Source organism: Salvelinus sp. IW2-2015, linkage group LG34, assembly GCF_002910315.2.
Source record: "Salvelinus sp. IW2-2015 linkage group LG34, ASM291031v2, whole genome shotgun sequence".
Taxonomy (NCBI): Eukaryota; Metazoa; Chordata; class Actinopteri; order Salmoniformes; family Salmonidae; genus Salvelinus; species Salvelinus sp. IW2-2015.
Window position 1 is genome coordinate 1,671,513 of NC_036873.1, and position 13,569 is coordinate 1,685,081.

Consider the following 13,569-nt stretch of genomic DNA (forward strand, 5'->3'; position numbering starts at 1 on the left):
GCCCTGCCTAGATGGAAAGTTAATCAAGGTTCACTGCTGGGATTTCCTGTAGTAGCACCTCTTCTATCAACACACTGACAGGAAGCCTTCACAGCACAGGAACAATAGGTGTCCACACTAAATTGGCCAATATGAACCTCTATATCCGTTCAAGGGAAAATACTGTTGCTGTACAACATAAGCCAACCTCCCACTGTATCCAAAACACACACAACCCTTTCGCCACATATACTCCCAATAAAGAGAACCAGAATCCAGGAACTGACTGGAAAAACTGAGCGAGTTTGTTGGAACTGGGGACTTTGGTTAGCATGCTGACAGCGGAGACGCTATCCTAAGTTTCTTGGTGCGAGAACGAGCTCTTTGCATGCTTAAATACATCCGCAACATCTTGCAAACTGTTCTTGAAGTGTATTTCCTGTCCTGTGGTGGACAATGCTTCCTTCTCACTTTCTGGGCATTTGGAAAAGTCCCTGTGACAGATATCTGTTAGAATGCTTTTAGCAGTTCATTCAACGGATCCAACGTATTGGATCTGAAAACACAAGGCATAGACTGGATTAAGAGTCCAGAAAAAGGCACTAGAAGAGGCCTATATAATGCAGAGAAGATACTTTACAGAACTACTCCTACTATTACTACTACCCCTAAGCAGATCAACACATAGCTTAAGTTCAACTAGTTACCTACTACCCCTAAGCTCCCTATCAGGGTTGAGTCAGATCAGAACAAAGGTCTAAGCTTAACATATTACTACAAGTCCCTCCAAACTCAGTACAGGCGCGCTAAGCAGCAGGCTGATTCCAAACTATGAACTTCACTATTACTACTACCCCTAACTCCTACGGTGGGTAGGAGCAGATCAACATAGTTAACTAATAACTATTACTACTACCCCTAACTCCTACGGGGGTAGGAGCAGATCAACATAGGTTAATTTAACTATTACACTACCCTAACTCCTACAGGGGTAGAGGCAGATCAACATAGTTAACTTAACTATTAACTACTAATACCCCTAACTCCTACAGGAGGTAGGAGCAGTTCAACATAGTTACATTAATTACTATTACCACTACCTAACTCCTACAGGGTAAGGAGCATAAACATAGTTTAAGCTAACTATTACTACTACCCTAACTCCTACAGGGGTAGGAGCAGCCATTCAACAAGCTTAGCTTAACTATTACTACTACACCTCTAGACTCCTACGCGGTAAGCAGATCACACAGTAACTTTAACTATTTATACTACCCTAACTCGTACAGGTGGTAGGAGCAGATCAACATAGTTAACCTTAACTATTACTACTACCCCTAACTCCTACAGGGGTAGGAGGCAGATCAACTAGTTAACTTAACTATTACTACTACCCCTAAACTCCATACAGGGGTAGGAGCAGATCAACATAGCTTAACTTAACTATACTACTACCCCTAACTCCTACAGTAGGAGCAGATCAACATAGTTAACTTAACTAAGTACTACTACCCCTAACTCCTACACGTAGGAGCAGATCAACATAGCTAACGTTAACTAATACTACCACCCTATACTCCTACAGGTAGGAGCAGATCAACATAGCTAACTTAATCTATACTACTACCCCTAACCCTACAGGCTGTAGGAGCAGTCAACATAGTTACTTACTATTACTACTACCCCAAGGCAGATCAACATAGCTTACGTTAACTTAGTACTACTAACCCCTAAGCAAGATCAACATAGCTAAGTTAACTAGTTACTACTACCACTAACCCTACAGGGGTAGGAGCAGATCATAACAATAGTTAACTTAACCTATTACTACTACCCTAACTCCAACAGGGTTAGGAGCAGATCAACATAGTTAACTTAACATTACTACTTACACCCTAACTCCTAACATGGTAGGAGCAGATCCACATAGTTAACTTAAACTATTACTACTACCCCTAACTCCTACAGGGGTAGAGCAGAGATCAACATAGTTAAACTTAAACTATACTACTACCCCTAACTCCTACAGGGTAGGAGCAGATCAAACATAGCTAATTAATAACTATACTACGACCCCCCTAACTCCTACAGGGGTAGGAGCAGATCAACATAGTTAACTTAACTATTACTACTACCCCTAAGCAGATCAACATAGCTAAGTTAACTAGTACTACTACCCCTAAGCAGATCAACATAGCTAAGTTAACTAGTACTACTACCCCTAACTCCTAAAGCAGATCAACATAGCTAAATTAGAGGACTGGATTAAGAAAATAACACTTACTCTGGTAGAGATCGTCGTATGATGGAGTGTACTTGTCTGTAGGCGTCCAGTTTTGACAGACAATTGCACACGGTGTGGTTGGCAAAGCTGATAGTCACTAGGTTGTTAATTGTTCTGCTGGAAACTGTGATTTCAAACAGCTAGAAGAAACAGAGAGAGAAAATGAGTCAAGTAACAGATAGTAGGACTTTCAGACAGTTTTCTTTAGTCAACATAATGATGAAACCTACAATGAATAGTGGTTTTCAGACAGTTATGAGAGAAAAAAAAATATTATCAAGCAACTGACAGAGATAATAGTACTTTGTAGGACCTGTATTTGTCTAGTTGATGTCACGGCGCAACCAAAATGATGATCAACCATTTGCAACAGTTTCTTTGCAGCATTCTAGTCAGGACCATTTSAGGGTTGAAGATTAAATCTAAAAACAGCCAGATAAGTGGGGCTAAGAATGGGGCATGTTGTGCAACTCTAAATTCACAGACCACTGACACACAACCACACTGTGTATAAACTCTCTAACCACAACTACAGACAACAATGAAGTGGATGGGATAGCAGCCATGAAAGAGGGAATGAGGCAAGGGAGCTTGTTGTTGTTAGTGTTGGCAGGAGCTTTCTGTATCACGCCTTGATCAATTAAAAACTATTCATTGTGGTTACTCTGTTCTAGGGCCGCATAGGGAGGAATGGAGTAGACTCAAGCAGTGATTGAGAGTGAGTCTGTGAATGGCCATTGGCCCCCAAAGCATGAATAGCAAACAAAAGTCTCTGTGACTTGAGTCCAGACTTTTCTTCTCTTCAATGAAACAGGTCAGTCCACATTCACTCAAAAAAATAACAGACCACTCAATGAGGACTATAGTCCTTTAGGATGATTAAAACTGACCTAAGCAATCAACCCGGTCCTCCTCCTGGCAAACATGTTACCAAGGTAGCCCAGTCTGATTAGTCTCAGCACCTTGGCATGGGCTTTGGCGGAGGCCTTTCCAGCTTCCTTTTAAGAAACCGGTAAAACCTGACAAATGCCCCCGCAATAAATACTGCAACCCATATCCCAATACATTGATAAGATTGGGAATGGTTTATAAGTGAGGGGAATATCCGGGAATACCAAAAATACTGTAATAGCGGGATGATCTGACCCCTATGCCCTAACGTCGCCTCAGAACGTCCTCCCCGGTGAAAGGGAGGGGTACTTCCCTACCTTCCCCTACCCGCCCCTCCTTCCCATCCACACCCGGCTCCTTACAGCCGCGCTTACGCACTTACACTGCATCACACATCCCCCCACCGCTCTAAAGACAACACACTAACCCCTCGTTAGGCTGGCAACGTACATGAGAGAGATTCCTTAAGGCATCTTGATGTACTGTACCTGACAATGGACTCTACTCGCATCTGGGGAAAGGAAGTGAGCACTACCAAAGAGCTGTCTTAAAGAACACTCCCACTGTACCTACAGAATAGTTCATTGAGGGCAGAGGAAAGAAATGCTTAAAAGATCCGTAAAATCAAGTAGCGATGCTCAAATAAAATGTTATTGGTCACATACACATGGTTAGCAGATGTTAATGCGAGTGTAGCGAAATGCTTGTGCTTCTAGTACTGACCGTGCAATAATATCTAACAAGTAATCTAACACATTTTACAATGACTAACTTACACACACAAATGGAAAGGGATGAATAAGAATATGCACAGTTGAAGTCGGAAGTTTACACACACCTTAGCCAAATACATTTAAACTCAGTTTTTCACAATTCTAGACATTTAATCCTCGTAAAAATTCCCTGTCTTAGGTCAGACAGGATCACCACTTTATTTTAAGAATGTGAAATGTATGTCAGAATAATAGTAGAGAGAATGATTTATTTCAGCTTTTATTTCTTTCATCACATTCCCTGTGGGTCAGAAGTTTACATACACTCAATTAGTATTTGGTAGCATTGCCTTTAAATTGTTTCACTTCGGTCAAATGTTTCGGGTAGCCTTCCACAAGCTTCCCACAATAAGTTGGGTGAATTTTGGCCCATTCCTCCTGACAGAGCTGGTGTAACTGACTCAGGTTTGTAGGCCTCCTTGCTCGCACATGCTTTCAGTTCTGCCCACAAATTTTCTATAGGATTAAGGTCAGGCTTTGTGATGGCCACTACAATACCTTGACTTTGTTGTCCTTAAGCCATTTTGCCACAACTTTGGAAGTATGCTTGGGGTCATTGTCCATTTGGAAGACCCATTTGCGACCAAGCTTTAACTTCCTGAATGATGTCTTAAAATGTTGCTTCAATATATCCACATCATTTTCCTCCTCATGATGTCATCTATTTTGTGAAGTGCACCAGTCCCTCCTGCAGCAAGCACCCCCACAGCATGATGCTGCTACCCCCTTGCTTCACGGTTGGGATTGTGTTCTTTGGCTTGCAAGCTTTTCCTCCAAACATAACGATGGTCATTATGGCTAAACAGTTCTATTTTTGTTTCATCAGACCAGAGGACATTTCTGCAAAAATTACGATCTTTGTCCCCATGTGCAGTTGCAAACCATAGTCTGGCTTTTTTATGGCAGTTTTGGAGCAGTGGTTCTTCCTTGCTGAGCGGCCTTTCAGGTTATGTCAATATAGAACTCGTTTTACTGTGGATATAGATACCTCTGTACCTGTTTCCTCCAGCATCTTCACAAGGTCCATTGCTGTTGTTCTGGGATTGATTTGCACTTTTCGCACCAAAGTACGTTCATCTCTACAGAACGCATCTCCTTCCTGAGCGGTATGACGGCTGTGTGGTCCCATGGTGGTTATATTTGCGTACTATTGTTTGTACAGATGAACGTGGTACCTTCAGGCGTTTGGAAATTGCGTCCAAGGATGAACCAAAGAGGCACAGAGTTTGAAGGTAGGCCTTGAATTACATCCACAGGTACACCTTCAATTCAGCTTCTAAAGCCATGACATAATTTTCTGGAATTTTCCAAGCTGTTTAAAGGCACAGTCAACTTAGTGTATGTAAACTTCTGATCCACTGGAATTGTGAGACAGTGAATTATAAGTGAAATAATCTGTCTGTAAACAATTGTTGGAAATATTACTTAKCTACTTGCCAAAACTATAGTTTGTTGACAAGAAATMTGTGGAGTGGTTGAAAAATGATGTAAATGTAAACTTCCAACTTCAACTGTACATATAAATATATGAATGAGTGATGGCCGTGCGGCATAGGCAAGATGCAGTAGATGGTATAGAATACAGTATATACATATGAGATTAGTAATGTAGGATATGTAGACATTATTAAAATGGTGTTGTTTAAAGTGACTAGTGATACCTTTATTAAATCCATTTATTACATTTATTTAAGTGGCAAGAGATTTGAGTATGTATGTTGGCAGCAGCCACTCTATGTTAGTGATGGCTGTTTAACAGTCTGATGGCCTTGAGATAGAAGCTGTTTTTCAGTCTCTCGGTCCCAACTTTGATGCACCTGTACTGACCTCGCCTTCTGGATGATAACGGGGTGAACAGGCAGTGGCTCGGGTGGTTGTTATCCTTGATGATCTTTTTTGCCTTCCTGTGACATCGGGTGCTGTAGGTGTCCTGGAGGGCAGGTAGTTTGCCCCCGGTGATGCATTGTGCAAACCGCACCACCCTCTGGAGAYCCCTGCGGTTGTGGGCGGAGCAGTTCCCGTACCAGGTGGTGATACACCCCGACAGGATGCTCTCGATTGTGCATCTGTAAAAGTTTGTGTTGTGTTTTCGCTGTTGTGTGGGTGGACCATTTCAATTTGTCTGTGATGTGTACGCCGAGGAACTTGAAACTTTCCACCTTCTCCACTACTGTCCCGTCGATGTGGATGGGGGAGTGCTTCCTTTGCTCTTTCCTGAAGTCCACGATCATCTCCTTTGTTTTGTTGACGTTGAGTTAGAGGTTATTTTCCTGACACCACACTCTGAGGGCCCTCACCTCCTCCCTGTAGGCCGTCTCGCCAATGTTGGTAATTAAGCCTACCACTGTAGTGTCGTCTGCAAACTTGATGATTGAGTTGGAGGCCTGCATGGCCACGCAGTCATGGGTGAACAGGGAGTACAGGAGAGGGCTGAGAATGCACCCTTGTGGGGCTCCTTGGTTGAGGATCAGCAGGCTGGAGATGTTGTTTCCTACCCTCACCACCTGGGGGTGGCCCGTCAGAAAGTCCAGGACCCAGTTGCACAGGGCGGGGTCGAGACCCAGGGTCTCGAGCTTAATGACGAGTTTGGAGGGTACTATGGTGTTAAAATCCAGCTGATGTACGAAGGGATATATAAATACATTTGATTTGATTTGAAATGCTGAGATGTAGTCAATGAACAGCATTCTTACATAGGTATTCCTCTTGTCCAGATGGAATAGGGCAGTGTGCAGTGTGATGGCGATTGAGTCGTCTGTGGACCCATTGAGGCGGTAAGCAAATTGGAGTGGATCTAGGGTATCAGGTAGGGTGGAGGTGATATGATCCTTGACTCGTCTCTCAAAGCACTTCATGATGACAGAAGTGTATGCTACAGGGCGATAGTAATTTAGTTCAGTTACCTTAGCTTTCTTGGGAACAGGAACAATGGTGGCCATCTTGAAGCATGTGGTCACAGCAGACTGGGATAGGGATTGATTGAATATGTCCGTAAACACACCAGCCAGCTGGTCTGCGCATGCTCTGAGGACGCGGCTAGGGATACCGTCTGGGCCGGCAGCTCGCGAGGGTTAACACGTTTAAATGTTTTACTCACGTTGGCCACGGTGAAGGAGAGCCCACAGGCTTTGGTAGCAGGCTGTGTCAGTGGCACTGTATTGTCCTCAAAGCTAGCAAAGAAGTTGTTTAATTTGTCTGGGAGCAAGACGTCGATGTCCGTGGTTTTCTTTTGAAGTCCGTGATTGACTGTAGACTCGGCCACATACGTCTAGTGTCTGAGCCGTTGAATTGCGACTCTACTTTGTCTCTATACTGACGCTTTGCTTGTTTGATTGCCTTGCAGAGGGAATAGCTACACTGTTTGTATTCTGTCATGTTTCCAGTCGCCTTGCCATGATTAAATTGGATAGTTCACGCTTTCAGTTTTGCGCGAATGCTGCCATCAATCCACGGTTGCTGGTTAGGGAAGGTTTTAATAGTCAAAGTGGGTACAACATCACCGATGCATTTGCTAATTAACTCGCTCACTGAGTCAGCGTATACATCAATTTTATTGTCTGAGGCTACCCGGAACATYTCCCCAGTCCACATGATCGAAGCAATATTGAAGCATGGAATCCGATATGTCAGACAATAATTGGATAGACCTGAGCACGGGCGTTTCCTGTTTTAGTTTCTGTCTGTAGGCTGGGATCAACAAAATGGAGTCATGGTCAGAATTACCGAAGGGAGGGCGGGGGGGGGCTCTGTATGCATCGTGGAAGTTAGAGTAGCAATGGTCGAGAATGCTACCAGCCTGTGTCGCACATTTAATATGCTGATAGAATTTAGGAAGCCTTGTTCTCATATTAGCTTTGTTAAAATCCCCAGCTACAATAAATGCAGCCTCAGGATGTATGGTTTCCAGTTTACATAGAGTCCAGTGAAGTTCTTTCAGGGCCGTCGGGGTATCTGCCTGGGGGGGATATACACGGCTGTGACTATAATCGAAGATAATTCTCTTGGTAGATAATGAGGCTGGCATTAGATTGTAAGGAATTCTAGGTCAAGTGAACAAAATGACTTAAGTTCCTGTATGTTGTTATGATCGCACCATGAGTCATTCATCATAAGGCATACACCCCCACCCTTCTTCTTACCAGAGAGTTGTTTGTTTCTGTCGGCGTGATGCGTGAAGAAACCGGACAGCTGTACCAACTCTGACAACATATCCCGAGTGAGCCATGTTTCCGTGAAACAGAGAATGTTACAATCTCTGATGTCTTTCTGGAAGGCATCTCGTGCCCTAATTTCGTCCACCTTGTTGTCCAGAGATTGGACATTGGCGAGTAATATGCTCGGAAGCGGTGTATGGTGTGCTCGCCTTCTAAGTCTGACCAGTAGGCCACTCCGTCTGCCTCTCCTGCAGCGACCGTGTTGTTTTGGGTTGGCCTCTGGGTTAAGATCCCATGTCCAGGGTGGAGGTCCGAACAAAGGATCCGCTTTGGGAAAGACATATTCATGGTCGTAATGTTGCTAAGTCATCACTTTTATATCCAATAGTTCTTCCCGGCTGTATGTAATAACGCTTGAGATTTTCTGGGCTAACAATGTAAGAAATAATACAGAAAAAAACCAAATTACTGCATAGTTTCCTAAGGACCTGAAGCGAGGCGACCAACTCTGTCGGCGCCATGATACTGCAGGTCACGTAAAGTAAAAGTTAGGTAAACTGTTTATTAATTAAGTTCATCCTAACTATTCAGCGAGTCAATCTGTCTGACTGCCGGCCCTGTCAAACACATGAGTTCGTTGAGTCATTTACAATCCACTGAGCCTGCACATTGTCTGGGATCAGGTGGGCATAAAGCCAGATAAGAGGTAACTGGAGAGACTTTTGATTGGCCATTAGTTCTGTAGTGGAAACCAAACAGTAGGCCGACAGACCAACCTGCCTGGCCACAGACCAACCTGCCTGGCCACAGACCAACCTGCCTGGCCACAGACCAATCTGCCTGGCCACAGACCAACCTGCCTGGCCACAGACCAACCTGCCTGGCCACAGACCAATCTGCCTGGCCACAGACCAACCTGCCTGGCTACAGACCAATCTGCCTGGCTACAGACTGACAAGTAATCCAAAGGTTGTGGGTGATGTCAGGTGGAGTAGACACAACAAGCTAGTCTTTCTCTGGGGATACCCAGTAGTAKCATGAGTCACTGGTTTAGCTATGAGTCTCCAAGTAAGCCAATCYAAGAGTCATGGGAGCTGTAGTTGGGCTTGAAATCAATGACAAAATAGCATGGAAAATGCATGCTTCAATTTTCAATCTGAATCCAATCACGCTTGGTTTGTATCCAACCYCCAATGTTTAACGAGTAGTTACGTTACCAAACACATGTAGGCTATATTACTTAGCTGTGTTATTGAACTGCAGGTTTCAATTTCATTCTTGGTGCCCTGCGTCTTGCTAATGAGAGCTATATAGAACTATAGAACCCTTCACTTAAATCTGACCCCTTTGGATGGAGAACATATGTTTTATCTGCATAGATCAGGGCACGCCAGCGCTCAACTGAATTGTGCAGACGAGTCCTAATCTAACATCTATGCTCCCCCAGTGTCTCCTTGAATGTTGATGCATGCTTATTCTCTGACGCAAACACATTTACTGTACCACACAGACCCCCCTCCCTCCCCCACAGCATATCACATCTCAGAGCCCTATGAGTCTAGTTCACTGGTCATGAAAAACATTGCACTGTTGAATTGCACGAAAACAWTTGCACAACTATTAGGTCTTTTTTCTGATSCCCTAAAATAGAGAATRTAATTTCTTGATGGTCCAAAAAAATGTGTTAGGGCAGTAAATATTATAGGAAGAGCCCTTAGGTTCCCAGGGGTGACCAGGATTAAGTCAAGTAGGTSATTGAGTTACACTTACAGAGGKTGTGGTAGGTCTCCATAGAAACATTAGCAGTCTAACAACAGTTGCAATGCTAAGGCCTTGACCAGGAGGACTCAGACTCAAACCCCTGACTGTGAGCGTGTCATGCTTTAATCACCACAGACTCAGAATAGCCCGGCTGGGCGTCAGCCCACCAAAAAAAGTGGACAATTAAAAGAGGCCTAGCCGCTAATAACTCCAACACACACACAAACCTCGCAGAAGACCCCTGCCTGCCGTTTATCCCCTGAATCAATGTGGGACACTGAGAATGAGCCCCTCACTCACCTCAGTCTAGTAGAGAAAAAACTAAGCGAGGCTTTAAAGAAGCTATAAGCACATCAGAGTACATCCAATACGTCATTGGAATTTCCACAGATCACACTCTGTAAAAAATGCGTTGTTTGGCATTTTCATGCAAATCAACTAAACCATTTCTAAATCATATGAAGCAAGGCTTTAAACCCAACTCCAGTCCTCAGGGGCCTGTGTGTCTAACGGTTTTCAGGTCTTGCCATTCAACTAGTAAAATGATCTGTGTGATCTGTGACCTCCGATTTAATATCGATTGAGCCCCTGGGACAAAGCAACCTGAAGATACTGTGGCCTGTGAGGACTGAAGTTGAGTACCGCCGCCACGCACACACACGCACACTCACACCCCCACCCCTCCCTCTTGCTGTCCCCCAGGTTATGTGCAACTCACCGTCTTGCTGATGTAGGAGGTGCTGATGTTCATACACTGATGCGCCTCGCTGTTGCAGCAGCCCCCACATCTGTAGACAGACACGCAGGGTGGTTTATAGAAGGTGTTTGTAGCCGCCCCAAACTCTTTCCCCACATCTAAACAAACTTCTCGTGGCATGCACTGGGTCTTTTTCCACTCTGACTCAATACCTGTTGGATGCACGTTGAGAGAATCAGACAGGAAGACCAGAGCATTAAAATTACATCATCATTCGACAAACCATGTATTGACGTCAGTAAAGATAATGGCCAATCAAATGTATTTTCTTTTTAGGTGATAAAAAATTGTTTGCTAAAACTAAGCACTGATCTAATTGCTTGTCATAGTCAAATGCTACTATCCTACAAGGTCAGTTGGTCAACACCCAACAAATCTAGACAGGCCAACAGTGACAGAGAAAGCATCTCCTGAAAACAGACACTTACTTTTCAGTGTGTCAGGGTGAAGGAGCACCAGCGTACGCCGGCAGTTCGCGCTCGACCGCGTTTCCGTGGCTGTGTGTTCCCCCTCTCAGGGTGAAGCGTGCTCCCCGCTTTGACCGGCAACTGAGCATGCTGTAGTAGTTAGGGTACACTATCCTCATTAGTTCGTCAAAACTGGCCACGGAGCGCAGCTGCTGCTCAAGGTCTGGCTCCGACGGCTCCTGGATGGAAAGAACAGAGAGACCACTATAAGGGCTGATGTACTGGTACCGTTATCACACGTTAAGAACGTGGGAGAAGACATGAAGGTTATTGGTTTGAGGAGACCTCCCACAGTAGTGTGGTGAATGATACAGATAGGGTTCACGAGGAACTGTGTTACCAGAGTCAACTCAGAGTCAACTTAGATTGTATTGTTATTTGTTAGGAGGAGGAAGAGTGTTTTAGAAAGGAATCTCATGGTGATGGTTTGGCTCACGGACATAGACATGTCACTAACCCCCTAGAAAAGTGTAATAAATGCTTGTTTAGCCATATTGAGCCTTCTCATTAGTTGATATAGTTTGGGTTCTGCTGTGTGATGCTGTTGGCCTTTTGATAAAACCATTTCAATTGCATTGGTAAAGCATTTCCTGTCCTGACGGCCAACAATATTAAAAGATTCAGTGGAATCAGGTGATATGCATTTTACATAGTCTTATCCAGAGTGACTTACAGAAGCAGTTAGGGTTAAGTACCTTGCTCAATGGCACATCGCCAGATGTTTCACCTAATCGGCTTGGGGATTTGAACCGGCGACTTTTCAGTTACTGGTCCAATGCTCTTAACCGCTAGGCTACCTGCCACACCTTATGTAAGGTCTTTGAGCAATCAGTCACTCATTCATTCACGGACTGCAAACCAGCCCTTAGTAGGCTCCTGTACTTGTTGATCTCCAATGACCTGCCATGAGTTGTGTTAGTTTTGCTATTTATTCCAAAACATAATTCTCATTCAATGCTGAGAATCCCTTTGTATTGCGCCACCTTTAACAGTTGTATCAACCACAGACCAGTATTGAAATGAAAAAAATATATAGAATTATAACTACAAATAAGTGCGGAGTGAAAGATAAAAAGCCTTTAACGTATGGGCTAAGACATTATTAAAATACACCAACACGTATCCTTTACGCCTTCAGGGTGTCTACACAGTGGAGAGGCAGACCAATATTGTCTGAAAGGGTAGGGAGACGTGAATAAAACAGAACGCTTGGTGTGAGGGTAGCTACTATAGCTAATMACCTGTTCTCCTTCAACAGTACAACCAACCCCTGGAAGACATCCGTATCAGAATCGTCTAGTACACTTTCAGCACCCGGTCGTCCCTCACCGACCAGACATTGACAGGCTGCTTCCCTCCCTACACACCGCCACTCCTTGGGGGATACGAGTTTGCAAAGTGTGAAAACATGAGCACTGTCTGACAGTGTACAGGAGTCGCCGATGAAAAGTGATACTGTTGTCTGGAACATTCCAGAKAACATGCCCAGTTACCCTCATGAGTCATGACCCCGATGATAACCAAAAAAGAGAGAGAAAGAAAGAGAAAACCTCCCTCCCTCACATTCGTCTCCCTTCAAGGTGTCAAAAAGCGAAAGTAAGAAAGAAATGGCCGATAAATGTGTTTTTTTTCTTTTTTCGGACAGACTCTATCTGGGTAATTCATAATAGTTTATTATCCAAGARCGGGCTGGGATTATTCAATAGACATGACATCTTATTCTGTGCTGACCACCATGTTTACAGACTGGTATGTAAGGTTCTTGACTCGAATTTACAGAGAACACATCTCTTAACTGCTTGTCTTGGAGAACATGAATAATAGTTTTGCCTTAAAGCTTGTGGGATGTTTAGTGTTTTAAAACATGTTGACAGGATTGGCAAATTKAACAAAGACATGAACCATTATGTTTTCCCGAGGTGAGTTGTTTCCAGAGAAGGTTATTTAATAATATCTTGATTTGTCTCGTTCATCTTGTCTTCAAAGATGAGCCATGAGCTGTTTGCAAACATTTCACCCAAATGATAAGAGGATTGAACTGAAAGGGGACGTGCTTTGCAGTTCGCAGACAATTGACAGATTAGAAACATACAGATTGTATTATTCAGTTCAGGGAATGCTTGTTGGACTCCGATACCCTCCAAGGACTCAGGTTCAAGCCTTTGCTTTGACATCAGATGTCATGACTTAATAAACAAGGCAAAGCAAACAACGGGATGGAACAGCAGGTCCATCTTTTACTCCCGTATCGCCAATAGTTCATTGACAATACGACCTCAGCTCCACTCTGGTTGACATCATCCAGAAACAAAGAGAGAAAGCGCTTGACCTTTCTGTCAGGTTACAGAGGAACCTTAGAGTCATTTCTATATTGGAATCMACAGCGTACTGCCTGTACAGCGGTGGTATTCAACTCTGGTCCTCTAGACATGCAACATCTCTCTCCCGAGCACTGCTTCCTCGTCAAAGTATCAGGTGAAGAGGTAGAATTCAATTCCTTGTA

The 13,569-nt window shown here is 43.9% G+C and overlaps 1 protein-coding gene across 1 annotated transcript in view; it reads right to left on the bottom strand.

Annotated features, from left to right (window-relative positions):
• Positions 1-13,569, bottom strand: part of vegfc (vascular endothelial growth factor c) — a 72,546-nt gene that overhangs the window by 32,196 nt on the left and 26,781 nt on the right. Inside the window, 6 exon segments of the mRNA XM_023979771.2 lie at positions 2,264-2,403; positions 10,561-10,751; positions 11,028-11,047; positions 11,049-11,076; positions 11,079-11,109; positions 11,111-11,245. Coding sequence (XP_023835539.1) covers positions 2,264-2,403; positions 10,561-10,751; positions 11,028-11,047; positions 11,049-11,076; positions 11,079-11,109; positions 11,111-11,245 — 545 coding nt within the window.